Source organism: Trematosphaeria pertusa (assembly GCF_010094035.1).
Source record: "Trematosphaeria pertusa strain CBS 122368 unplaced genomic scaffold BU26scaffold_1, whole genome shotgun sequence".
NCBI classification, from domain to species: Eukaryota; Fungi; Ascomycota; class Dothideomycetes; order Pleosporales; family Trematosphaeriaceae; genus Trematosphaeria; species Trematosphaeria pertusa.
Window position 1 is genome coordinate 4,604,845 of NW_022987212.1, and position 23,523 is coordinate 4,628,367.

The 23,523-nt window shown below is 56.0% G+C and overlaps 10 protein-coding genes across 10 annotated transcripts; 3 read left to right on the top strand and 7 right to left on the bottom strand.

Moving 5' to 3' along the window:
• Positions 1–1,406: 1,406 nt before the first annotated feature.
• BU26DRAFT_513993 (uncharacterized protein) lies at positions 1,407–2,199 on the bottom strand. The gene is made up of 4 exons (XM_033827731.1): positions 2,170–2,199; positions 1,790–2,119; positions 1,715–1,742; positions 1,407–1,659 (listed from the first exon to the last, which is right to left on the bottom strand). The coding sequence occupies exons 1-4, from the start codon at positions 2,191–2,193 to the stop codon at positions 1,589–1,591; spliced, it is 453 nt and encodes a 150-aa protein (XP_033692296.1). The 5' UTR covers positions 2,194–2,199; the 3' UTR covers positions 1,407–1,588.
• Positions 2,200–2,528: 329 nt separating this feature from the next.
• BU26DRAFT_513994 (ribosomal protein S30) lies at positions 2,529–3,450 on the bottom strand. The gene is made up of 6 exons (XM_033827732.1): positions 3,426–3,450; positions 3,243–3,309; positions 3,149–3,170; positions 3,067–3,095; positions 2,861–2,964; positions 2,529–2,804 (listed from the first exon to the last, which is right to left on the bottom strand). The coding sequence occupies exons 2-6, from the start codon at positions 3,250–3,252 to the stop codon at positions 2,781–2,783; spliced, it is 189 nt and encodes a 62-aa protein (XP_033692297.1). The 5' UTR covers positions 3,253–3,309; positions 3,426–3,450; the 3' UTR covers positions 2,529–2,780.
• A 146-nt stretch (positions 3,451–3,596) lies between these two features.
• On the top strand, positions 3,597–5,014 carry BU26DRAFT_513995 (uncharacterized protein). The gene has a single exon (XM_033827733.1). The coding sequence runs from the start codon at positions 3,917–3,919 to the stop codon at positions 4,688–4,690; it is 774 nt and encodes a 257-aa protein (XP_033692298.1). The 5' UTR covers positions 3,597–3,916; the 3' UTR covers positions 4,691–5,014.
• Positions 5,015–6,418: 1,404 nt separating this feature from the next.
• BU26DRAFT_499814 (uncharacterized protein) lies at positions 6,419–7,583 on the bottom strand (the record flags this gene model as incomplete). The annotated part of the gene is made up of 3 exons (XM_033826437.1): positions 6,419–6,683; positions 6,903–7,190; positions 7,408–7,583. The coding sequence occupies 3 exons, from the start codon at positions 7,581–7,583 to the stop codon at positions 6,419–6,421; spliced, it is 729 nt and encodes a 242-aa protein (XP_033692299.1).
• A 736-nt stretch (positions 7,584–8,319) lies between these two features.
• On the bottom strand, positions 8,320–10,094 carry BU26DRAFT_40785 (uncharacterized protein). Its single transcript, XM_033822886.1, has 2 exons — positions 9,558–10,094; positions 8,320–9,504 (listed from the first exon to the last, which is right to left on the bottom strand). The coding sequence occupies exons 1-2, from the start codon at positions 9,862–9,864 to the stop codon at positions 8,690–8,692; spliced, it is 1,122 nt and encodes a 373-aa protein (XP_033692300.1). The 5' UTR covers positions 9,865–10,094; the 3' UTR covers positions 8,320–8,689.
• Positions 10,095–11,945, top strand: BU26DRAFT_575902 (uncharacterized protein). Its single transcript, XM_033834365.1, has 2 exons — positions 10,095–10,778; positions 10,884–11,945. Exons 1-2 carry the CDS (start codon positions 10,461–10,463, stop codon positions 11,550–11,552), a joined length of 987 nt encoding a protein of 328 aa, XP_033692301.1. The 5' UTR covers positions 10,095–10,460; the 3' UTR covers positions 11,553–11,945.
• BU26DRAFT_40847 (uncharacterized protein) lies at positions 11,946–12,790 on the top strand. The gene has a single exon (XM_033822896.1). The coding sequence runs from the start codon at positions 12,156–12,158 to the stop codon at positions 12,672–12,674; it is 519 nt and encodes a 172-aa protein (XP_033692302.1). The 5' UTR covers positions 11,946–12,155; the 3' UTR covers positions 12,675–12,790.
• A 4,408-nt stretch (positions 12,791–17,198) lies between these two features.
• BU26DRAFT_40921 (uncharacterized protein) lies at positions 17,199–17,840 on the bottom strand. Its single transcript, XM_033822905.1, has one exon. It carries the CDS (start codon positions 17,674–17,676, stop codon positions 17,329–17,331), a length of 348 nt encoding a protein of 115 aa, XP_033692303.1. The 5' UTR covers positions 17,677–17,840; the 3' UTR covers positions 17,199–17,328.
• A 1,383-nt stretch (positions 17,841–19,223) lies between these two features.
• BU26DRAFT_514001 (uncharacterized protein) lies at positions 19,224–19,838 on the bottom strand. Its single transcript, XM_033827734.1, has 3 exons — positions 19,814–19,838; positions 19,723–19,756; positions 19,224–19,663 (listed from the first exon to the last, which is right to left on the bottom strand). The coding sequence occupies exon 3, from the start codon at positions 19,644–19,646 to the stop codon at positions 19,416–19,418; it is 231 nt and encodes a 76-aa protein (XP_033692304.1). The 5' UTR covers positions 19,647–19,663; positions 19,723–19,756; positions 19,814–19,838; the 3' UTR covers positions 19,224–19,415.
• Positions 19,839–20,443: 605 nt separating this feature from the next.
• On the bottom strand, positions 20,444–21,482 carry BU26DRAFT_558692 (uncharacterized protein; the record flags this gene model as incomplete). Its single annotated transcript, XM_033832594.1, has 2 exons — positions 20,444–20,520; positions 20,585–21,482. 2 exons carry the CDS (start codon positions 21,480–21,482, stop codon positions 20,444–20,446), a joined length of 975 nt encoding a protein of 324 aa, XP_033692305.1.
• Between the last annotated feature and the right edge of the window lie 2,041 nt (positions 21,483–23,523).

Genomic DNA, 23,523 nt, shown 5'->3' on the forward strand with positions numbered 1-23,523 from the left:
TTGTGCGGCCCGTCTTACGCGGTCCGCCACCAGGAGGAGACACTGGTTGACGGTGCAGCTGTTCCATGGGAGCAGTGGTCTTAGTGTCTGAGGCAGGGGTAGACTCGAGCTTCGCCGTGCCCGTGTCCTCCCCGTCTGCCTTGGCCGCTCCTTGGACACTAGCTGCCGCCTGCGCCGCTTGCTGATTCTTAACAACGTTCCACATACCATTTCTCATAATGTTAGTGACGTGCCAAAGAAAATGGCGCGGGTATTCATTTGTCTCGCCGTCGGTGAAGACCTTGTCGACGAACGCGAGATGGTCATTCGGGTCATAGATGCCGGTCAGGTCGCCGCCGATTAATTCTAGCTTGTCCTGGTGCTCCTTGGACCAGTCAATCGCATATGCCTTCGCGCGATAGACATTGTCTTGGGTGATGAACTTGAGCACTTCCTGGAGGAAAGCCGGGGATTCGAGGTGAATGTCGGCATTGTCCCACAAGTCCTCAATGGTCCAGCCGCACAGGGGGAAGAAGCAATGGTAGGCCTTCGGGTGCTTGTTCCGCCAGTAGTTGGCAAAGTCGACGACACCGCGTATTTTGTCGCTGCGAACAATCACTGGTGGAAGCTGTGGGCCGGGCGGTTGACGGTGCGGGAGACGGCCGCAATCGGTGGAGAAGTAGGCGGCGCCCGAGGACGGCATGGGCTCAATCGCTTTTCGCGGTTGTCCCGCGGGCAGTGATACAACAGCGACCGTCCTGTCAGAGTCGGCGGGAGAGTGGGCTTGTTGTGCATCGGCCGGAGCGTCCTCGCGGGGTGGTGATGTGGTCGGTGTCGGCGGTTGAGCGTCGGCCATGATGGAGGCGCTCGCCGGGAGGAGTATATGAGAGAGGAGGAAGGCGCGCGGGCCGATGAAGAAGAGGAAGGAGTATCTGACCGCAATGCGGAAGCAGAAAAGAGGACCTGTTGACGCCGCAACTCCAGAAAGGAAGGTGTGGTGGGGAAGGAAGGAAGGTGCAGAAGCTGCAGAAAAGGTGAGAGGAGTCGATTGTTTTGCGCTGGACGGAAAGGAAGGTGCGCGCCTTGGCAGCCGCCCGCGAGGTTTTGCGGTGGTGAAGATGGGAAAGAGTGCGGTGGAGTGCAGTCCAGTCTCTCGCACTGCGGGCGTCCCGCAATTCTTTTCACTGGCTAACACCGCCTGTGCGCCGAGCGTCCCAGTCCTCCAATGCACTGCGGAGGGGCATAATCTCCGGTCCGCACGCAGACTCTCTCGCGAATTTGAGATGTAGAGATATACCTACTGCTGTAGAAGCCTTTCGGCCATACTTGGAAGGAGGGGCGGGGGATGGTCACAAAAATCGAACACACGACAGGGCCGCTGCCACTTTATGTTACGGGCACCAGGCCCAGAGACAATGTTTCAGATTTCCAGAATTTGGGCAGCGTAATTGCAGCCACCCGTCGCTTAGCCACAGTTTGTTTGTTCCTCACGCTAGAAAGTTGTTGAGGGGCAAGACGAGCCAATCTATTCCAAGGTCGGCTCATCCAAACCGGAGTTGCGATTACCTGTGCAAATGATATACACGAACTATGATGTTCAACGCATGTTTTACGCCTTGTCAGTCTCCTTGGGGATGGAGCGAAGAAGTGATAAGATCTCCGACTCATTGTCTCCGACAACTGCTTCTGTTAGAAAGGTCGATGCATCTGAACATGGAATCAGAAATTCTCGTACCTGCTTTGCCTTGGTTCCAGTCCACCACCTGCCGCTGTTAGCTGTTGCCGGCGTTGAGATCCCAGGGAGACTGACCACTGGCCGCTCGAATGCCTCGCCATCCGCCTCGAGCTTCTTCATCGCATCCGACTCATTCTGTGCCCCTTTAATGACCTTCGACACTGCGCTTGGTCCTCCGAGGTATTCGAGGATGTTCTTGAGTTGATCGCTGGTCGGCGGCGCGTCCGTGACATCCAGTTCAAACTCCATTCGCTCCAGCTTGCTCTGTGCTTGATGCGAGCTCGCCTGGTCCTCCGTCGAGTGTGCTACTGCCTGCGCGTGCGCCTGCTTGAGGACGGTGAGTACGCGGGTGGATGCGGCGCTGGATGGCTTGTGGAATAGGGTAACGACATTCTTCGCGCCGTGCTAGACATGCCGTTAGTGAGAAGCAATGGGTGTCTTAGTCAATGCTGTACCTCTCCGAAGATTCGCTTCCACATTGTTGCGGTATTGGGTGCTTGGAGTGCTGGTGTGGGTGGCTTCACATGAAAAGTTCAGATGAAGCTATGCAAGCTCGTGAGGTGAGGTTGGGATGTGACGTAGATCGCGTTCGCTTCGGCCGGCCTCGCCTTGGCGCGCCCCTCTGCACCAGTCGACCAACCGGAGTAATCGCAGACATCTTATCAAACAAGTTCGTTAGATTTGCAGGAAGGGCTTAGTGTGATGGGGCGTCCTTGTTTGCTGAAATGCACTGAGGATGAAGAAACAGAGCTGATAGAAGGGGCACAACGCGATTCGAGAGCATCAACGCGAATCGAGAGCATGACCCATGATATCGAACACAAATGCTAGAGTTCGTAATGTAGCCCTGTCAAACCGAATGTACATTGTACGCCATGAATATGCCCCTATCATCCCAAAGCGTGGGCCTCTCGCTCGAGCAGACGTGTCACAACCACATCCTTCGCGAATCGAGCCTCCCAATCCCTCTGATCCAGAGTCATAGCCATCCCGAGGAAACCGAATTCATGACCGAGATTCTAGCTTGTGCGTTCCACCTCACTCCTTCCCCTCGTCGGATATCCGCTTACGAGGTCGGGTTCGGGTTCATCTATGAAAGATCAGCACCTCCGCGACACACTGAAAATACCCGAGGATGTCGCTCACCTTCCTCTTGCCGCCGGTCATGGTGACATTTACGAATCGGCGGGTGTAAGTGAGCCTCTTCTTGGCGCGGCCCTTGGGGGTCTTCTTCTTCTCTTGGGGCTCAACTGAAGACAGGACAGTTAGCAACCGGTGTTCTTGGAGGGCTACTCTGTCGCGCCGCGGTCTTCCCGAGGCTTCGCACAAAACAGATACCAGGGAACACCAACCTTTCGGGGTCTGAGACTTGACCTTTCCACTATACTACGATGAGCGCAATGTTTCCAACCATGATCGAGTACGAGAGCTTACGCGCGAGCGAGGGATCCGTGGACTATGTATCTCGTTAGTCATCTGCCGCATTCCTATCGCTACCGAAGCAGCACGATTCCGCTGATTCCCATACCTTTTCCCATGATTGCGGTGTTTTCTCACGAACGAGTCGATCAGAAAGCGCTGTGTGTAGAGGTCGTCTGCGTGGCAAAAGGAACGTTAGCGACTCTGCTCTAAATTCCGGCGGGAGGGAAATATGTCTTCTGCTGCGGGTTCGAAGATTCGCGAGGGACGTTCGATGCAGCGAGGCACGTACAGGTAGCTGTTGTGGTCGTGGGTAGTTGCCGGATGACTGGACTGCGACGGTGAGGAGATGCTCGATTTTGCCCAGGTGTGGTATTAACCGAAGCGAATGACTAAGCCAGAAGCTTGGCAGCATCAGATAAGATAATCTACACGTTGAAGAACCACGGTTCCACGGAGGGTGGTCTTCAGCCTCGACGCTGTCAGTATCGTCAATGCAATTGCCGTCGCTGTACTGCGCAACTCGTCAACTTTTCGGTATACGCAGGCTTCAGCACCCGTCCCGTATCCCAAGATGCCAATGCAGCGTCCCCTTAGCCGGAATTTCCCCGCGCAATCGCCCCTCCTGATCGTCTGATATCTGTGATACACCTGCGCGACTTCACCTCAACACCATCTGCAGTCGCAGGTTCCGCCCTCCAACCCAACACTCACTGCGGCTAATCTAGCACTTACCTCGCTCTACAGCATCCCGACATCGCTCTCAGACCGAAAAGCTACAAAATGCGCGTCGCAACCGCCTTCCATTCCCTTATCGCCCTCACCTCCGCCTCCCACCTCCCGCCACCACAGCACCTCTTCTCGAACCCGCCCGCCGCCGCCGCCGACGAGCACGCCACCTACCGCATCCCAACCGTCCACGAGTCCGCCATCCAAGCGCGCCGCATCCTACACCTCGAAACCATCGGCACGCTTAGCACCCTGTTCCCGTCGTCGACGGCGCAGGAACAGCGTCCCGCCGACGTAGGCGGCAAGCCGATCGGGCTGATGGACTACTTCGGCGACTGCGAGCCACGCACGGGCAACCCGACGCTCCTAGCGATCACCATTGCAACGTCGTTCAAGAACGTGGCGGCGGGGTCCAACATCACGCTCTCGATGCGCTGGCACGCGCCGTATCGGCGGCCGTACAGCGCGGCGGCGACGCCGCGCTTCTCGCTCGTCGGGCACCTCGAGGAGCTCACGCCGGAGGAGGTGACGCGGCAAGGCGTCGCAGCTTGCTTTGTCGCGAAGCATCCGGATGCCGTGTCGTGGCTACCCGGGAATCGCATCCATGAGAGCAGGTGGGTGCGCCTGGTCGTCGAGGAGGTGTATTGGATTGGTGGCTTTGGAGATCGTGCGTATATTGGCTGGATTCCGCTGGAGGAGTGGCAGGGCGTGACGAGGGAGGAGATTGAGAAGTGCAGGCTGCCGGGGGAGAGAGAGCATAAGTGGGGTGGGTGGAAAGCGTGGCTGGGGCTTGGAGAGCAGGAGCAGGATGAGGAGCTGGAGTTGTGAGACTGTTGTGGGATGTCTCAGGCACCGACACTCTTCACGCCAGCAAGCAACGGTCGCACAGAATGAGGTGCCCTCGTGGAAGAGGCACGCGAGCGTCGCCCGATGACCTCCGCCTACCTACGTTCGAGATTCCTCTTTCCCTGGGGTAGGCGAGTTACTGGACATACAACCTGCATATGCCGTGTTTTCATATCGCATATGCGGGCGTTATCTTCTCCTGACCATTCTAGTATCCATGGAAGTCTGCATTTCTCGAATAGGAAGATATGAGATGCACTTTACTACCCGCTGCAACATCTCGATAGCACAAACATGCATGCAAACCTATCATTTCCATCCTTTTTGATGATATGTGAGTGATAATGCACGCTACCCACAGCTCCCAAGCTACCTCGGTAGTACAACACATCATTCCCAGCACCTTGGATCATCCCCCTCCATCCAATACATATCTGCAAGCCCTCATCATCTTCTCACTCATGCACGCCATGACGCCGTCGTCAATCCACCAATCTGCACGCCATCCCCTCCCGTCACATCACCCTTCCAGCGATGACCCCTGTAGCCTCACCTACGCGAAGTATCACCATCCCCGCCCATCCCTCCGCATCAGCAATCATCCCTCCAACGCCCAATACGGGTAAACGACGGAATATTTCGCAAGTCGCGCGCATAAACATCAAAACCTAAAAATCCACTCTCCCGACAATCTCCCGCCGATATTATTGCAACTCTGATTACCGGCCCGGACTAATGACGTTGCACACTGGCGCGCGTTGGGCTAAGGATGACGGGGTACCGAAGCCGTCTCGGAACGGGACGTTCGAGTCAGATTACCCATGAACCGGGTTCTGGCCTGTTTGAAGATCATTTGTACCGCGGCCGAACGTCGGGCTCCAACAGCTGCTGCCTGCGGGTGTTGACGCTGACTCCGTTGGCTTCTGTTGTGGAACCGGCAAGTTGTGCAATTCGCCGATCGAGCTGGTTTGACTCGAGTCACCGAAATCTCGGGACCAGTCGGAAAGCCATCGTGCACCCGTCGTAGAGTTTGGGAGGCGTACCGAGGCTCTGGACGCGAGATGATAAGTGGCACTGCGTCTCGTAGTGTAGAGCGGAATTCTACACCACTGACTTACTTCGATAATGAAGATAGGTGGAAGTGTCGGTGAAACGGTGATTACAGTGGTGACGCGTGACTTTCTTCTGCGACGCAATGTTGGAAGCGTGCGAAAGGCCTAACGGGCCGAAGGTACAGAGATGATCCCTGTGTAGTGGGGAAGCCCACGTTCTCCGTTGATACTCAGTACATAGTGGAGTACAGCGGGTCAACGGTGGAATTGTGTGGAATATTCCTTCTGAAGGGTCCTTTCAAGGATTTATGCTGTCCTGTACTGCATTATTGCGCGCTTTTTAGTGCCTGCATCGAAGTAGGAATTCGGGCGACGGACACGAAGTCGCAGAAAACGAACTCGGACAAACCACGCAACGCTGGAGTATGCCAAGGAACCGTCGCAGCTCGCCCCTTGTAGCTATTTCTGGCTCACGATGTCGAGTTGAAGCCAGAGTGGCTGCCGTGATCGGCTCCTGAGAACTGGGTCTACGACGGTGTAGAACGGGAAATTTATTGACCACTGACGACGCCATGGTACGAGTTCCCAGGATAGAGCATCGACAGACCCTTTTTTCTGCTTGTGGTGTGGCGATCTAGAGGGCTCTCGGTATAGCGCCCTAAATGGCGGCGGCAGCAGCGCACAACACACCGACATCGCACTTCCCTATACCCTTTCTGATGCAGCCCCGAGCGCCCCTCGAACGCAGCGGGCGCACGGGAGCATGGGCCTCACATCCCGACACGGGTGAACCGGGCGGGCGTGCTTTGCGATTTGCTTTTTCGTGGTCCTCGGCAGGCGAAGCGGGAGTGCTTAAGGGAAAGAGCGAAAGCTGAAGAAGGGAGTGTTGCTTTTTGTTCTCCCCTGGCCCCAGTAATGCGAATCTTGAAAGGTCAGATTGCTTTTTAACGGCTCGCAAGCGAGACGGTTAGTTTATGTCGACGTCAAAGCTGGAAGCAGCTTGCCGAATGCCATGTAAGACCAGTCTGGGGTCGAGATCACAGTCTAGCGCTGTCGGCAGTAAAACAAGCTCGAAGGTGCTATTATCAAGCTTGTTGAGAGGCTGAATAAGGGAACCAGCACGGCCTGTCCAACACCTGTACTTGGAATCGGGTTGCCGATTGCGATTGCGATCGCGATCACAGACATGAGGAGGCGATCGCAGGGCCGGATGCGACTCTGCGCTCAGCGCCACCTGAGCCACTTGAGCCACCGTATGCCTTCTCACTTCCGGGGTGAAGAGGTGAGACCGGTCCGCGAGTCGGTAGGCGAGAGGGCTTGCTGTCTCGCTCGATAATCGTGGACCTTGGATAAACAGATGATTGACTTCGCGTGTTGATGCGTAGACGCGGAAGCGGGCTCCTGAAGGAGAGGTCGAGTTGATGCGTCCGCTAGAGCAGTCTCTTTCAGTCAGACAGTGACTCATTAAGGCAAATCCAGGGAATTGCTAACTCCACACCTGACTGGCGGCGCAGTCCTTCCATGGCTAATGCATTGCAATGCGAAATAGACTCAAGCTGTGCCCGAGAGACGCTGCAATAGCCGTACCTAATTCCATGAATTCCGCGTTCCGTCCTGCAGGAGGGCAAGTCGCTGCATGCTAATTACCTGGGCCATCCGTGAGAGCCCATTCCCATCAGATTGATGTCGTCTTTCTTGATGTAGCCGTAGGTAGCGATGCCGTCGGTCTTGATAGCGACAGGTTCCCCAGTACCGCGGTCTGGGCATAACCACACGGTAAGGCCTTGTTGACAAGGCAACAAGGTGTTCGAACGCAGGAGCATTTTCGCCAAGCGTAGTTTGAGGAGTCTGCGGATAGGCGAGACTGATGATCGCGAGAAGTGAAACGAAACACGGGAGGCAGATATGCGCATGTGTTGGGGATTTGCGTCCGATACCTATAGCCTTTGTGAGCGCGGTGGTGCTAGTTGTGCATAGCATACTTCGCAATGATAGTGAAGCTCTTCCCAGGGGTCACTGTTCTTCGAAATGCCAGGCAAGCGCAGAAGCAGATGGTGGTACAACGGAGGCTATGACAATGGCGACACAAGCGTATTGTCCAGTTGTTCATGCAGCCACGGTACACGCGGCCTGGTCGTAAGTAGCTGTCCGTTCGCCAGATCTGCTCCAAGGGCGAGTCGGTGGATACGAACACTGACGGGGCTCGAAACATTGTACTCCCAAGGGGCAACGCGATGGGAACGACGATGTATGAAGCGACCCTGCTACCATGGGTAACCCATAACTGTCGACTATCGCATGTAAATGAGGACGTGCCGTTGTCCAATCTTGACCTGACGAGTTCAGTGTTACTGGTCAAAGCTTAGACCGAACAGGGACTTACAGTCAATGCATTAACAATGCGAACCTCATTTTGGCGCCCGGATCAAAACTATCGAGTGCTGGGATCGGCCTTCGTGTTGACAATATTGATTTGATCTGTTTTCACACAGCGTCAAAGCATTGATGCTTAGGCGCAAGTCCCTATAGTACACACGAAGTAAAGCAGCCACCGAAACATCCCAGGTACCCCCTTCGCGGGGTATGTGGAACCTCCTCTAGGATCTCTGCGTTCAGACGCAGCCGAAATTTTGATGAGAAGAAATACAGGTATCGAAGTATGATCAGAGCGATGAGAAATCTTAGGAGCTGGTAGAGCCGACCCAGGAGATGTAAAAAATCAACGGACGCCTGTGAAGATGCAAGATAAACGATGGAAACGCCGACCAGTGTAACGCCGGTGAAAGTGCCGTTTAGATGGTATCACGCTGGGCAATCGATGCCAGAACGAACGAAAGCCACCTCGCTGGATCCAGGTAGAGTAGTCAACTACGGCCGTTCCTCATAACGCCCGTCGTCAGGAAACTGATTGAAAATGTTTTGGTGTTCGTCATGTCGTGATGGTGGCGCTTGTGGATGCGTGGCAGCCCCGCTCATGGCGTTTCATGTTGCTGCGCACGCTGAATGCCTTACCACAGCCAGGCTGCGGGCATTTGTAGGGCTTCTCGCCCGTATGGCTGTGGCTGTGGATGCGGAGACTGCTCGGGCGCGAGAAGGCCTTGTTGCAAGTAGAGCAGATGTAGCGGTCCTGGGATTGCGGGAAGGCTGATTGGCTCGACGCGCTGATATAATGGTGGTGTTGCCATGGGTTTGAGCCGTTGCCGGCCGTGGTTGGCACTGGCACTGGCAAAGGCATCGTCTGCGGCTGGAAATTCGAGGGGAGTGGTCGCTGTCCGTAGATGCTCATGGAGCTGTAGGCATGCGTCTCGGGTGAGTAGAAAGATGCTGCGGAGGCAGCGCCCGGAGAGGAGGCGTAGGGCGACTGCGCATAGGACGAAGCGCTGTAGGGGGACATGGAGGCCTGCGGGGGGAGTGGTTCGCGCTTCACGGCGGGGGCGGAGGGGCCGTTCTGGCGCTGGTGGTGCGGTTCCATATTGTTGAGGGACTGGCCCAAGTAGTACGGACCAGTCGCAGAGTGACTCGAAGCGGCCGACGGAGACTGATTGCCGTCAACCACGGGGTCCGGATGCATTGGCGGCGTTGGAGGTAGGGTCATTCTGGGGTGGCTCACGACCGCGGAGGAGAAAGCTTGCGTCACTTGCTCGGGACGGCTCTCTGCGTGCTGGGCGTGCTGCACTGCGCCTGCCCGCTGCTGCTCCTGCCTTAGCTGCGGCGATGAGTGCTGTGACCGGGGGCTCTGGCCGGCTGCGACTGCCGTTAGCATTCTGCGGGGGGAGGCGCGCAGGGGAAGCACTTGCCAGTCTCAGACGACGCCTTCTCGCCGTCTGCGATGCCGAGCAGGCTCGAGATGGAGGGCAGCGAGGGCTTCTGCTCCTCGACGGGCGGCGACGGCGGCGACTGCGGGTGGCGCTGGTACTGGTGATAGTCGGCTGTCTGGGCTTGCGGGTGCGAGGTGTACGGGCTCGCAGCGTAGCCCCGTGCGTGTGCTTGCTGCTGAGGATAGTAGGCCGAGTGCGGTTGTTGGTGTTGATGTTGGAAGTGACGGTCGTGCACCTCGCGTTCCCTCCCGCTGCCGTGTACCATGCTAGCAAGATGCATTGCCATAGAAAAGTCACGGGTCACAACAGCGAGTCTGCGTAACAGGAGTACCGGCGGCGGCGACGGATATGAGGGAGCGATGGCGGAGGGGGAGAGGGGAGAGGGGAGAGGGGAGAGGTGAAGGAGGGCGGGTGCGGGCAGATGTACACGGTAGGGCACCAGGACCTCGGGGCGTGGCAGAGCGGGACGAGTCGTCGGGCCTGCAAGCGTTCAAGTATGGTGGATGGCGGCGGGCGGTTGGCGAGATTCAGCACGCAGCACGTCGTAGCGGCGACGCTCGACGGGCCCGCGGCGACCAAACCGTTGCCAGCAGGGTGGGTCAGACAGCGGCGAGGGGCCCCGGCTGCTGCCCTGTGCAGAGCGCGCTGCAAATTGCTCGTGAGCGGTGGGCGGTGGGCGGTGGGCGAGGCGGCGGACCGTTGCACGCTCGCAGCCAACCCTCTCCGAGCAGCTAGCAGGCGCGTGGGCTAGCCTGCAACGGTAATGCAGATGACGAGCGCGCAGCGTTTATAGGGAAGGGAGATGCGCAAGCCCCAATAAAATGCCGTGGCCGAGCGATCCGCCCACGCACCCCAGCCCGGCCAATCTATACCGCGACGGCTATGGCACCCTTTGGGGATGAGGCAGCGGAGCGCACCCAGGGGAGCCTGGACGCGCTTCAAGGACAGGCCGCGATGCACTGCAGATCGGCCCTTCCACGAGAAAAGCGCAATAATAATGCGCAGGAGAACCTTGGGAAGGCAATCCGTCGCTGGGCCGCCCGTCGTGCGGCAGTAATGCGCCGACGGCTCGCCTGCTGGCCACGACGGCCGAGGGCGGCGAGGCTCGCGCGGTACACACACACGCAGACTGCCGCCAGCGATGCGGATAAACTGCTGTTCGCTGCGAGTGCTCTGCTTCTTTTAGCAGCCTTGGATGCTGTGCGCCGCCTGAAGTCGGCGACCAGAAGCGCCCGATGATTGATCCTGCGCGGCCGGCTAGAGTTGATGTTGTTGGATGTTGGGGGGTGCATTAGGTAGGGATAGCGCTGCACACCCGCTCGGGAGTGCCCAGGTGAGATCGATCGGCGGCGGGCGTCCGCGAGCACCTGCTGCTGGCTGCGCCGTGTTGTGTTGCTCGAAGGAGCGAGCGAGAATCCGAGAGCGAGACTCGAAACTGAGCAATGCCTTATTCGCGCCGACGGGACGCCACTCCACCAGCCTCACGCACTGGGAGCAGCAGGGCAAGGCGTCGAGACGGGCCCGGCAAAGGCTGACGAAGGATTACGCAGTGGTGCTGCCGTCTCCGTCGTGGATACAGGGGGCGCCTGCCTGAGATTCAGAACCGGAGGGCATGAGACGGATGGAGATGATACGCCTCGCACGCTTTGCAGCAGCGACCCCGGCGCCGTCCCTGTCATGTCGCCTGGAAAGGAACCGCGATGGTGGGCAGTCGCTGGCACCGTCATCCCGTCCTGCCTTGGACGAGCATGGCAATGGGAAAGAGCGAACCCCCCGCCAAAGCTATCTAATGGCGGCGGCGCTGGCCCGAGCATGACCTCAATTTTGCGCCCCCCTTCGCGCAGCGCACCAGTCGCTGGGCGGCAATTTGATAATTGCCAGCGGAACCGCCAGAGCACCGTGAAGCGCACTCCTTCTGCTGCGTCCATGCTGACGCTTGTGCAACAGTCATCTCACCGCGCTCCGCCAGCCTGACTCGCTGCTCGGGACAGCTGCCGGCGCTGTTGCTTGCCATGCCGACCATTTCCCCGACCATCCTCCACCATCACTCCATCGCAGGCCGCACCCGCCGCGCTGCTACTGTACCGTCCACCGCGGCATTCTCCAGCAGCTAGGCGTCCAGGCCGCGTCGCCCTCGAGCAGCGTTTCAGGGCCATGGCAAGCGCGGGAAAGCTGCGCGTGCCGCCTCGCCGGCTATGGCCTCTTTCAGGAAGCGTCTCCGTCAACGTTACGCGAGGCCCTTTGGACGCCGCGTGGGCGGATGGCGGCGTTGTCGCCGTGTCTTGGCCTCCGCTCGTCTGTGGAGGATCTCTCGAAGAGGCGGGTCGATCAAAACAAGCGTATGCAGCTAAACCCTGGAGCCACGTTGGTCGCTGTCACCATCCTTCGCTCTCCGCGACCTCTGTAACCGACCTGCCGCCCGCTCGACGGCTAACGACGACCTGCGCTGCCGTGGCTTCTGGAAGAGCACGCGGGTGAGGTGCCACAGCGAAGCGTACCACTCCCGCCTGCGCCGTGTGCGCTACGAGCCATACAGCAGTCGAATCGATGCCGCACTAGCCAGCGTCTGCACCAATAATGCGAGTGTGCCCATCTACCGAGGAGCATCGCACACCACCTCTCGAGCTCGTCTCGGGGCTAGCCAAGCAGGCCATCCCAACTGACGTCTGCTCGCCTGCCTTGTGCTTACCCAGGACCACGTGTCCACTCACCACTCTAGAAGAAAAGAACACCCTCGCAGACAGGGACACCGCCAGCAACTTGTGCGGCCGTATTTCACAGCAATCAACAGGTGAACACGCTGCAGTGAGAGACCTCGGAGCACTAGAGGGTTCCAGGATGTACGGGATGAGCAGCCAGGGTCTCGGTTTGACGGTCAATCTGCCCCTTAAGAGTGGTTGCGTGTCGCGCGATTTGCGCTGCACGTACCGGCACCCCGGTTCTTGCGCCCACTGTGGAGATGACAGAACTGAAGCAGCCGTGGCTTCGGGAGCCACTGAGTACAACCGCAGCCGCCAGTATCGCACAGCGGTAGCGATGACAGAAATGCGACTGTGGAAGGGTCCTGGTCTGTATGCAGCGCAAGAGCGAGAATAGCGAGGCCTTTCGAACCAAACAACCCGACGCAGCGGACAATTGTGGTGCAGGGAAGCGATGCATGATCTTCCGGGAGACGACCAACGAGGCTTGGCGTGATCAGAGGGGCATGGGACAGCTGAGCAGGGATACTAAGGCGTGGCCCGTCGCACAACCCGTCTTCACAACGCCCCTGGCGACAAGCTTAATTCTGCAGGAATCTTCGTTGTGCCTTCATCAGCGATCAGTCGGCTCATTTCATTGCGAGTCGGCATGGCGGTGGCATCCCCACCAGCAGCGCCTCAAAATCTTCTCTCCAGGAGCCTATTTTTACCCAACGCAGTGACACAACAGGATATGACCTCCTGCCTGTCCGGTGTTGAAGATGGGCCCAAGAAGGCGTCAAGGCGTGTGTTGGCTCAATAAGTGGATTACTATAGGCATGCCGGCGGTGTGGTTCTGCATCTGCGCGCAAATCTCACGAGTCACCAGGTAACGAGGAGTCGGCACCCTGCAATGATGACCGCTAAAAGGCTCAGCCGTCCCCTATCCTATTTCGGCACCGTCGGCCATGCATTGATTAGCATCGACCCCAAACCAACCGTATGATCTGCAGCCTCGCCCTTTTGCCGGGACATCCCGGATGAGGGCATTCTAGAAACAGTAAGACGGCTCCGCCATCGGGCAACTCGAAAGTCGTTCCTCTCGCTTACAGGCACGTTGCGCCCCAAAAAGACGCCGCTTTCCTTCGTCGATCATCCCGGCAAACAGGTGCTCACCCCATCCTCGTGCCTCGAAAAGGAGTTCCGTAGCGCTGCCCACCGAACAGCACTCCAGCGCGCAGCCACCCCAAGAATGACTGCATATCACCGTATCTGCAGTCTTGTGTTGTTTTTCAAAACCTCACAGCATCGTGCTTTCGCAGTTGACAAATCTTCGCCATGCTGTGCTTGACCTCCTGGACATTGCGCAGCATGGCGACCTTATGGGGTTCCCACGGCAGGCGCCGTCAATGGATGCGTACCTAAATCGGCCACAACTTCACAGAGTTAGATACCAGCATTTCCCGGTATTGTAGGAAACCACAGTCTCAGGGCCGGTAGCACCCCTTTCTCCTCAACTCATGTCCTAGTGTTCTAGTCCAGCATTGGGGATGGACGGTCGGGCCCAAGGTAAAGTGAAGCTAAAAGGCACATGGCAGTCTTCACCCCTTCGCCTAGCAGGCACAGCCTAGCTTTACCAACCCAAATGCTCATCCCATGGCCGTAGGCATGGCATAGTAGCATCAGCTAAAGCACAGGACTGTGCAGCTTCCCTATCTGCACTGGGCTGAACGCCGACCCTCCAGCTCACTGTCATGCTACGTTCCCTTTCGTTCCAGGCTTGGGAGAAGTACTCACCGAACACAAACCTCATCGTGCCGCCCGTCGGAAACAATACTCAACAGACGATTCGCAACAACATGGGTTGCCAGTACTGTATGTGGGAGCGAATTCCCCTACATATCAGAGTCGCCACTATGGATGGCGCATGCACTTTACGACCGCCGGAGTCGGTTGAAAAGTCAGCTCCTACTGATTCACTCCATCCACCATGCGCCCACGCTGGCATACCGTCGACATACGGCTGCGTTGTCAGGGAATATTGTGCCATACCGGTAGGAGATCCAAAACGGGAACCGCAGATCAAACGGCAGACGAAAAAAGGCAGAAACCCAAGCACTGGCCCAATTCTTCAATGCACCCGGCTCCATACGTTACCGTTTCGAGGATGTTCTCCGTTGAACAGCCGCCCCCGGCAAGGACGGTTGACGCAGATCCATCTGGAATCCTGACCACCCAACACACAGCGATATTCTCGGCTGACCACACATCCCGGGTGCTCGCGGGCCAAGTCTCAGATCAGCCGGAGCGCACCTTTGCGCCGTCGAGGCTGGCCAAGGGGGAAACGCCAGGTTGCACAAATGATCCTAGCTGGGCTTATTGCCAGCGGGATGAGCCACTAACGTGTGCTCGATACGAAAAACACAGCTATAATCTGCGCATCCACGACAGAAGCGCTATTGACTCAGGTTCTTACCGCGTCCGATTGCCGAAACGTACACACCATGACACCGACATCAGGTGCGAGTCGTCATTATATCCGTTTTGGGCTACAGTCACGCCTCCTGACGACCCACTGAACGGGAGTTACGAACACTCTGATACTCGTTGTCCTAACGAAGGGCACCTCCGTCGACGCTGTTCCTAAGAAGACTCTGGTCAGCTTGGTTGCGAGTCACGATTATCCCGAGATCCTATAGATTGTATCGCGTCCTTGACTCGACTTTAGTCTCCCTCGTGGATCCTTCTACACCCAAGCTATTTTCCAACGTCCGCGTCAACGTGCTATGGAAGGCCCGGCAGCCCCCTGTCAATCCGTCTCGTCTAGCCCACCCCCGCATCTGAAAACGCCCTCGAACCGCCGGCGACGATTCGTAGTCTTTGCGAGAGCTTCAACCCGAAGCCACAGCCAGACGTTGTGCCCGTCAATGTTAACCGCTATAAGGCGCGCCGTTAGTCTACTTACGTTGCGACAGCTCAGACATAATTGAAGCCGATCTTTGCAGCCCTGGCCTGAGCGAAGATTTGCCTATACGGGGTACCACCACAGTGGCTCTACCGCCATCGATCAATCATTTGATATTTGGGAGAGCCAATCTCATTCAGCAGAGATAGTGGGCGCTCCGCGCGGTAACTCGGATTTCTGCAAAAATGCACGAAAATCGTACGATATTAGCAGCTCCTTCATTTTGCCGGAACATTTCCGCCACTCAGAGAACGCCCGTCTATCCTTGTGCAGCACCACGATCGACGCGACATTCACTGGAAACAGGATCTGCATGAAAAGGCCCAGGGATTTGCGAACATGCAGCAAAGCTCTCTATTGTAGCACGTGCGGAAGCACCGAAGCTCCCCAGCGTGCTGCAAGTCGTCGTCACACTCATCAACTTTGATTCGAATGTCGTTGGACGCCTTTCCTTTCTCAACGACACCTGCTTTCGACCTTCCATCCTCTTCGGAGGCAGGAACGGGCTCGTATGAGAGACCCCCAATATTAGCGCTAGGTGCAGGTCATCGACGATGCCCTGTCTGCGCGTTGTGACACGCCATCACAACCCAGACACCGTCTTCGCCTGTCGGCCCCATGTCTTTGATTTTCAGCTGGACCGTGGGTTTGTCTCCCGCTGACGGAGATAATCCCAAATCTACGGAAATCGTAAATTCGAGTGACGAGGTGGAATCAGAGCAGCTTATCCTGTTAACCATCGAGGAGTAAATTCCTAATGTCCTTCCTAAGCAAAGTATTGAAGACGAAGCGGATGCTGCGGAGTTGGCCTGATTTGCCCCACCCGGCGGCGTTGCTAGAAAGTGTTCGGCCTATTCCGACTTCCACCGAGACGACGATAACCAGGGTGGACGGAACTCTGACGATCAAAACTTAAAGACTGCACTCCCTGCAAGATGTCTTAACTTCTCCGAAGCTACTGCAGCGAGATTGGTATGTACAAACTGGATAATGCAGGAGGATCGACACGTGCAGCGAGGGCATGAGCGGCAGGCCGGCAAGGCCAACTTATCGTCCAAATTGCACGGCCAGTCGGGCGCCGTCTGCAACCTGGGTGCCGGGTTTGTGGGCTAGCAGTGTCCACGATGGCTCGTCAGGGTGCCTACTCTATCGAAAACCCAATCTCCTGCGGGTCATCGTAAGAACTTTACGAGAAGAGAATGCAGTGTGATGTGGGAGGAGTGACAGTGCTTCATAGGTAAGCAACACCGATCCAGACCGCAGTGTGGAGGAGCCATGAAAGTGGGGATTAGGAGCACGGGCACATGACGACAGTCTCTCCAGAGAACATGAGACAAGCGGACCAAGTCTTCTATAGCGACCACTCAGGCGTTGGCTACACCTGCCGAAAGTCGATCTCTATCCGCGCGACCGTCGAGCAACAATGATCGACCTGCCATGTACGAAGGAGAGATGCAAGCGATGCCGAGCGCTGGTTGAATGAGAGCCAGCCCGCGAATAATCCGCATGCAACGTCTGCGCTGTCTCAATATGGGTGTCAGCAGTAGAAAGAGCAACCATGCAAGTGAGTAATCCGTACAACGTCGCTACCAGAAAACCCTACTCTCTTTTCGCACTCTCGCAGGACAGATCACTCGACGACCACGCTCAAACGAGCTTGCATATACACTGCATACGCGGAGTATTCCACGCTTTCTCGATGATGTTCCTCGTATCTCTCTCGCCTAACATACAACCCTGAACCCAACGTCGCATGGCCGATATTAAATCCAAAGTAGGCCGCCAATATGGAGACGCATCGTCATCTATACCAACCTCGTAGGTTAGGGAGACGGCCGTAAGCGTCAACGGTGATCGCTCGCGCATTGACCCTGACGCAGATCATGGCTATTTTGCGTCCAGAAGTATGTATTGCGAGCACACCATCACGATGAGGCTCTGATAAGGCTGGTAAGACACACAAGTCTTCTGAACACCGGAGTACGGCCCGAGCGAACCTTCGGTAACGAGGGCGATCAGGTTTCAAAGACACACTTGACCAACGATTTCGCGTCTAGCCACAAGTGAGCCCTTGCGAACGGAATACATCCTGCCGAGCTGGGTGTCGTCATTCAGCATTCGAACAACCTCGCGCCGAAGGCTCAGTCGCCAAAGCATAGTCATATATATTGAAGTGTAATTTTATTACCGTGGCTGAGCGGCGCTTCGCAGCCGGAAGAGCAAGCAGGAATGGGATAGGACTACAGCGATCGACGATGGACCTCCCGAATAAACCAAACGAGAGAGCACCACTGGAATCGGCGGATGCAAAGAGGAAATACCAGCCAGGGCAGTCACATGGAAAGGTCATCATCTTAGGAGCGCCACCCCGATAGGCAACCAACTCCTCGCAGGCGACGCCGACGACCGCGCAACGACTGGAGCAGCAATGTAACCACATATTCAACCGACCCATTGGTCAGACTCAGGTCTGCGGGGTCCACCTTTTCTCCAGAATCGCGCCGGAGAGCCCTGTCGAAGCATACCAGATGGTGAGCGTTGCTTCCCCTTGAACTGCTGACTAATCAATGGATAAGCTCGCCGCCGGAATAACCCGATCAAAGACCACGCGAGGACACCTAGTAGCTTTTGCAAACAGAGCTACACCTCAAGGCAACATTGTCATCCACCTTACCAGGCCCGTAGGCTTCGCCCCTCGCTCCCTCCTGCCCGCAGGTCCCGATCAGATCCTTCACTCGTTCGTCCTAATCATACAACTATGAGAGATACACTACTATAGCGTGATGGATGCTACTAATTGGCTTCTTCGCCGGCGCTGCCTCCTCCAGGACATAACGGGAAGAGTCACCCCGTGCCTTCCTACCTGTCTGCTGCAGCAGTCCGCCATTCTGAGGACGCATTTCCTTGAGGAATCCTTGCATACTTCTTACAAAGGTCATCTTTCACGAGATATCCACTCAAATAAAGTACACCATCGGGTCTCTGCCGTGCCTCTTAGAATCCGGTTTGATATCGACGCTCATGACAAGACTCGCTTCACCCGGACCGAGCCCCCAGTATTTTCTTCTTTTAGAACATAAGTATGTCCCATTTCTTTTCAACTGCGCCAGATTCGCTCGACGGTATACCATGCAGAGTAAGCTGCACGTATTCTTCCCTTTCGTTCCGCCGTCTGCGTCGTACGTCGTAAGAGCGAGGACTTGAGCCCTTTTTCTAAGCCCTGAAGGCGGTACAGCGCAAATACACCATCCACGCCGCCATTAGGGACGGAATTATGAACTGCCATGACGATGGACTTCTTTCCTCTGCGCGTTGCTCACTCTGCCGCAGCGACACTGGTCTCTCGCTCTTTAGCTAGTTTCGCACCACGAACCTTACCAACACTCTTCAACACTGCTACACCCGAAATGCCTTTCTCCGATCCGTCGTCGTCATTTTTGATCTTCAATTCCCACCCTACTACTCAGACTTTCACCAGCGCCATGGCGCTCGAATATGCCGTCGCCTGTAAACATATTCGGGTCGGCGACTTGTCCCTAGACGGCCGTCTTTGTCACTAACTTTCTCGCGCGAAGGAATGTATGAAGAGCGGTTGGCGAAGGAGACGGGGAGGGTAATTTACCGTGGTGGATGTGCACGAGTGGAATGGATTGGGGCGGCATAGATTATAGTTGCGATTGCAGATATAGTTGGATATATCAATAGGGTAGAGAGGATAGCCGGTTGCAGATGGTGGAGAGGGCGGTGACGCAGAGCTGAGGGAGTAGGCATATGTCTAGTTGACGTAGGTTGAGCATTGACGCCTGAGAGGTGGATGTGAGGATCTTGGAGGAGAGTGCGAAAGTGGTGCGTGGCGTGGGCATATGAGATCTCTAGGTCACAGTGCGTACATTCAAGCTCAAGGCAATGGAACGGTGGCTAGAATAGCCAGGAGGGAACAATGAACCCCCAGAATATTCCCATCCAGAACACCCTCCACCTTCCCCTACCCAAAAACCCCGAGACAACCATGAAAAAAAAAGGCCCCATACCGCTAATCACACCAGTAGTAGCCCATGCCAGTCCTACACCTAAGCCAAGTCAGTAACCACACCACACCACACCACACCATCCCTCCAATCCAACCCAACAAGCCAGCCAACTCACCTTTCTCAACCCCACCGCCCGGCGCAACGCCATTCGCATCTCCCTCACTCACTGATCGTGGCAGTACGGCGCCTCACTGCCCCCGTTGTACCGGCACGTCTGGCCCTTGCAGCTCGCCGCCGTGTGCCAGCCGTGCACGTCGCACACCTCGATGTTCGAGGAGATGTAGTCGCAGCGGTACTGGCCGGGCTGGCATTCGCGACCCGCGGTGGCGGGGGACGGAGCGGCGGCGGCGAGGGCGAGGAGGAGGGGGAGGAGGGGGAGGGGCTTGAAGAGCATGGTGGTGGGGATGTTTGCTAAGAGGGGGAGGGAGTTAGTTTTTGGGTTGTGAGGGGGGAGGAGGGGGAGATCGTACATTTGTTGTTGTTGGTTGCTGTTGAGATGTTGTACTGCAGAGGAGAGTAGTTAGTTTGTGGGTGTGCAGGACGGAGATGGGGGGATCGTACGTTGCTTGTCGTTGTTGAGATGTTGTGCTATGGAGGGTGCGGATGCGGGGAGATAGATGCGTGGGAAGCTGGTGTTGAGGGGACGTAGGATGGGGAAGGGAAAGGGGGTAGAAGGGAATTTATGTGTTACTTGGGTGCGGCGGTGGGTTTTTGCCTGGGTGAGGCATGGGGAGAAAAGCGGGACTTCGGGCGAGGCTGGGCATCACGCTTCGAGCACGCAAGGCGTGAGCTCGTGGCGACCCGGTGGGAGGAGAAGCCAATGAGATGTGCGCGGCTGGTATTTCATCCATGGGACCTTGGGTTTAGGGGTACCTTAACCAGACTTCGACTACGAGGTGAAAGGTCCAGGTAGACCTCCTTCGCGAACGAGGTTAGTCCAGACAGTAACCACGGGACATAAGCACCAGAACCTGGGCGAATTTTGTTCAATGCTGCATTTGGGCCTGCACAATAACCAGAAACCTCGAGGCATCCTATATCGGAGCAATATTTCGTCCTCGCGGCGCTACCCGCTACCGGACCTATTTTCGCTAGTTAGTAAACCGTGTTTCTCAGATATCAGGAGCTCCACATATCGAACCTCTATTAACCAACTAACGACCACCAGTAACTCGCTGTACGCTCGCAACCTCACAAGTGATCTGGTGATGAATGTCGCCGTCCGCTGTGGATAGGACCGATATCCGCTCCGCCGCCCAGCTCATTGCCTAGTGAGCGTCAGTCTCTTCTTTCCTTGCTCAGGGGAAGAAGATTCATCATTGAACCGCTTACTCTGCGCATACACCCCGCCGTTGGGCTCCACCAATCTATCGTGCCCATGGGCACTAGCAGTCCTTCTCCACAGCGACCGTCTCATCGGCGAACGGGTCCCGACTTCTTCATCCTCGATCTTGCTGTCTCGGCGGTCGTCGCATTCGTCCTCTGCCTTCTGCTCTTCAATATCAATATCAATAGCAAACCCATCAGGCTGCTCGACCACGATTGTCGGCGTCGGCAGCTCATGCGCCTTCAGGAAGCGGCGTACATAGCCCATGTTTTCCCGGTAAGGCGGATCATCTGCTGACCGGAATGGTTCATCGGGCCGCTTTCTGAAATACGGTACCCGTGTCTGGGTCCAGTGGTCGTCTTTCTCTAGTTCGAAATCCGGTGGTGCCCGTGGGAAGGGGTATTGAGGGAGTGGGGCGCGGTCCGTGTGCGGCGGCAACTTGACCACGACCTTCTGCTTCGCTTTGTCTTTCTTAGTGTTCGTGGTTGGCGTTGCCTCTCGCTCGGAGTCCGTAAACAACGATACCTCCTCTTCTCCGCCGTCTGGTGGCACGATGCCTGGGCTCCACGACTCTACGGCCTCGATGCGGAACTCGCTCATAGGCCTCTCTTGTCCTTTTCCATCCATCTCAGTGATCAGCCCCTGCATTTGCAGATCGATCTCTTTGTATACGTTGCCGCTGTAGCCGGACTTTTCGTATGCGCGGAGTGAGGCCTCTAGGGCGTGGAGAGCAGCGGTTTGTGCGGCGGCGAGGGAAGAATATGTGCCAACGATAGTGGTATAGATATTGATAGGTGCTGATGTGTGATGGGGCGCTGTAAAATTCTCGTGGTGTAGAACGCGGAAGCCAAGGTCAGGTAGGCATAATGATGGTGGAGAGTCGAAGATAGGAAGAAGTGGCATTGCGGTTGGAAGCCGGAGCCGCTGTCGCAGTGTGGTCCGGAAGGAGTAAGTAACGCGCTGGGAATGCTGGGATCGAGGAAACAGCGTAGGCGCAGAGACTGCAGCTGCGAGCCGATGTGAATTATTTAGTACTTACTGTCTTTCTGCTACGAGACGTAGCGTGACGAATTAGAGGAGTGGTTGAATAGTACACTGCTGAGTTTGATGTTGTTGCTGCTTGATATCTTGTTTGCCAGCCCTTGTTTTGATTTTGGTTTTCGAAGTGTACAAACTCGCATTCACTTGCTGTCATTGTCTCCGGGGAAGATAAGACGATAGGCCAGAGTTGCGGAAGAAAGTGAGACGGAAACGGCGAGTCGTCAAAATTGATATAAGATTCCGATGTCGAGATTTGGTCCTAGACGAGCTCAAGTGTAGTCGCCTCTCTCACGTCTCCCAGTATCCCTCCATCGCACTGGTGCATAGGGATGCACCGATATGGCGACATTTCTGCGAAGAGAAAGCCAAGACGAAGTTGGGGGTTCAAGGCCCCAGTTCGGATACGGGTGGTCCTGGAAGGCGAGCGTGCCAGAGTAGATCGTGCTGCGGGTCCTCTTTCTGAAGGCTTAGCCCGGGTGGATGTCTAGTCTGTTTCACGCAGTAGTCTCTGACGCCCCCATATATAGCGACACGGTCGTTTTCGAAAGAGCTTTGGCGACGTGTAATCCGGAATCCATCTCCACCACGTTCAAGACGGCATCTCGCTATTCGGCGAGTAACCACCCAATTCGCGCGCGAGATCAATCACTATGGTCAGGCCCTCAAGTGCATTGGTGTGATGCATGTGGATGCCTCTCTTCTTACAGAGCCAGACGAGGTCAGTCTACGCAAATAGAGTGATGCGATGGAAATAAACGATTCTTGAAGGATCCACGCTTACTTTAGTAGCGCGAGAGTCGCAGAGATGGGGACTGCACGGCATGCTGGGTATTTTGTGCTGCATCGCCCTGTTCATCGCTGTAGGATAGAGGGGTATTCGGAACAACCCATTGCAGGTACGCGACGGATATATCTTGACTGACGAGCAGCTAGGCCTCACTCGGTTCGCTACGGCAGCTCTGTCTCTGAATCTATCCACTTGGTCCCCGAGCCTGTCTATCCCTAGCGTGTGTTAGCATGAATCGGAACTGAAGCGTATCATCCAACATACGGCCGGAATTGCGAGAGCAATTGAGCACCTTCTCCTCCTTTGATTATTCCGAAGCTTGCATATCTGGTCTCTTCAATGTACGGCGGCTCACTGGCGGTGCAGTATACGTGTGGCGTCCGAGACCGATCTGTTTCGGCTGAACCGTTGCGGCTATGCAAACTGAAAGACATGTTCAACTCTAATCAGACTGATATCTGGCAAGGGCTACACCTATTTAGCAGAGGATGTGGACGAAGTCGAAGATTGATGGAGGGATAAAAGTGGACGGGGAGCACACGGAAGCATACCTAGGTAAAACCCCTCACTGCTTTCCGAGCTAAGCTTCTTTCGGACGCCATGCGTCCTTCGCTCCCATTCAACTCCTCTCTTTCGCCTAAAACCAGTTCAGACGGAGCAGAAAACGATCCAAATTCGGGGGAGATTAGGTTGAAAAAGCAAATCTTTTGCCGGAATGACTTCAACTGGCCGTTGACACGACTCCGGAAAACTCACCGCGAGAGCGAAGGAGCGGCATTAAACATGGGAGAGTTTTTTGTACACCTCAACGCTTCGTTCTCATGTTTTCCATATCGGAAGTTGCGCTAGCCTCCTTGAGTCATATCGTGTCTTAAAGTTGGAGGATGTTGCTCTCAAAGATCTGTGAGCTCAGTAGTGCGTGGAGGAGAACAGATGCTAACGAATTAACCAGCTCGCTATGATCGATGATATATCCACGAAGCCCTATGCATTCTCCAGCTCTACTTCTGCTTTCGCTTTGATACTAGCGCGCTATTTACACGCACGTGTCATCGCGACAGTAGCGGCAGTCATGATGTCATGTCTTCAGAAGCCAAAACAACGCCACTTGCGGGT

Bases quoted from the DNA above. Each gene is read 5' to 3' on its own strand.
- BU26DRAFT_40785 (XM_033822886.1), bottom strand. From the start codon at position 9,864: ATGGCAATGCATCTTGCTAGCATGGTACACGGCAGCGGGAGGGAACGC. The intron at 9,505-9,557 runs GCAAGTGCTTCC...CGGCAGTCGCAG, and splicing joins GAAGGCGTCGTCTGAGACTG to CCGGCCAGAGCCCCCGGTCA.
- BU26DRAFT_514001 (XM_033827734.1), bottom strand. From the start codon at position 19,646: ATGCTCTTCAAGCCCCTCCCCCTCCTCCCCCTCCTCCTCGCCCTCGCC.
- BU26DRAFT_40921 (XM_033822905.1), bottom strand. From the start codon at position 17,676: ATGGGTCGGTTGAATATGTGGTTACATTGCTGCTCCAGTCGTTGCGCG.
- BU26DRAFT_40847 (XM_033822896.1), top strand. From the start codon at position 12,156: ATGCGAGTGTGCCCATCTACCGAGGAGCATCGCACACCACCTCTCGAG.
- BU26DRAFT_513994 (XM_033827732.1), bottom strand. The intron at 2,965-3,066 runs GTTGGTGTTCCC...TCCTGTCTTCAG, and splicing joins CAAGTCTCAGACCCCGAAAG to TTGAGCCCCAAGAGAAGAAG. The intron at 2,805-2,860 runs GTGAGCGACATC...GATCTTTCATAG, and splicing joins TGACCGGCGGCAAGAGGAAG to ATGAACCCGAACCCGACCTC.
- BU26DRAFT_575902 (XM_033834365.1), top strand. From the start codon at position 10,461: ATGGCACCCTTTGGGGATGAGGCAGCGGAGCGCACCCAGGGGAGCCTG. The intron at 10,779-10,883 runs GTGCGCCGCCTG...AGGTAGGGATAG, and splicing joins TTTTAGCAGCCTTGGATGCT to CGCTGCACACCCGCTCGGGA.
- BU26DRAFT_513995 (XM_033827733.1), top strand. From the start codon at position 3,917: ATGCGCGTCGCAACCGCCTTCCATTCCCTTATCGCCCTCACCTCCGCC.
- BU26DRAFT_513993 (XM_033827731.1), bottom strand. From the start codon at position 2,193: ATGTGGAAGCGAATCTTCGGAGAG. The intron at 2,120-2,169 runs GTACAGCATTGA...CGGCATGTCTAG, and splicing joins GGAAGCGAATCTTCGGAGAG to CACGGCGCGAAGAATGTCGT. The intron at 1,660-1,714 runs GTACGAGAATTT...TAACAGAAGCAG, and splicing joins CTGGAACCAAGGCAAAGCAG to TTGTCGGAGACAATGAGTCG.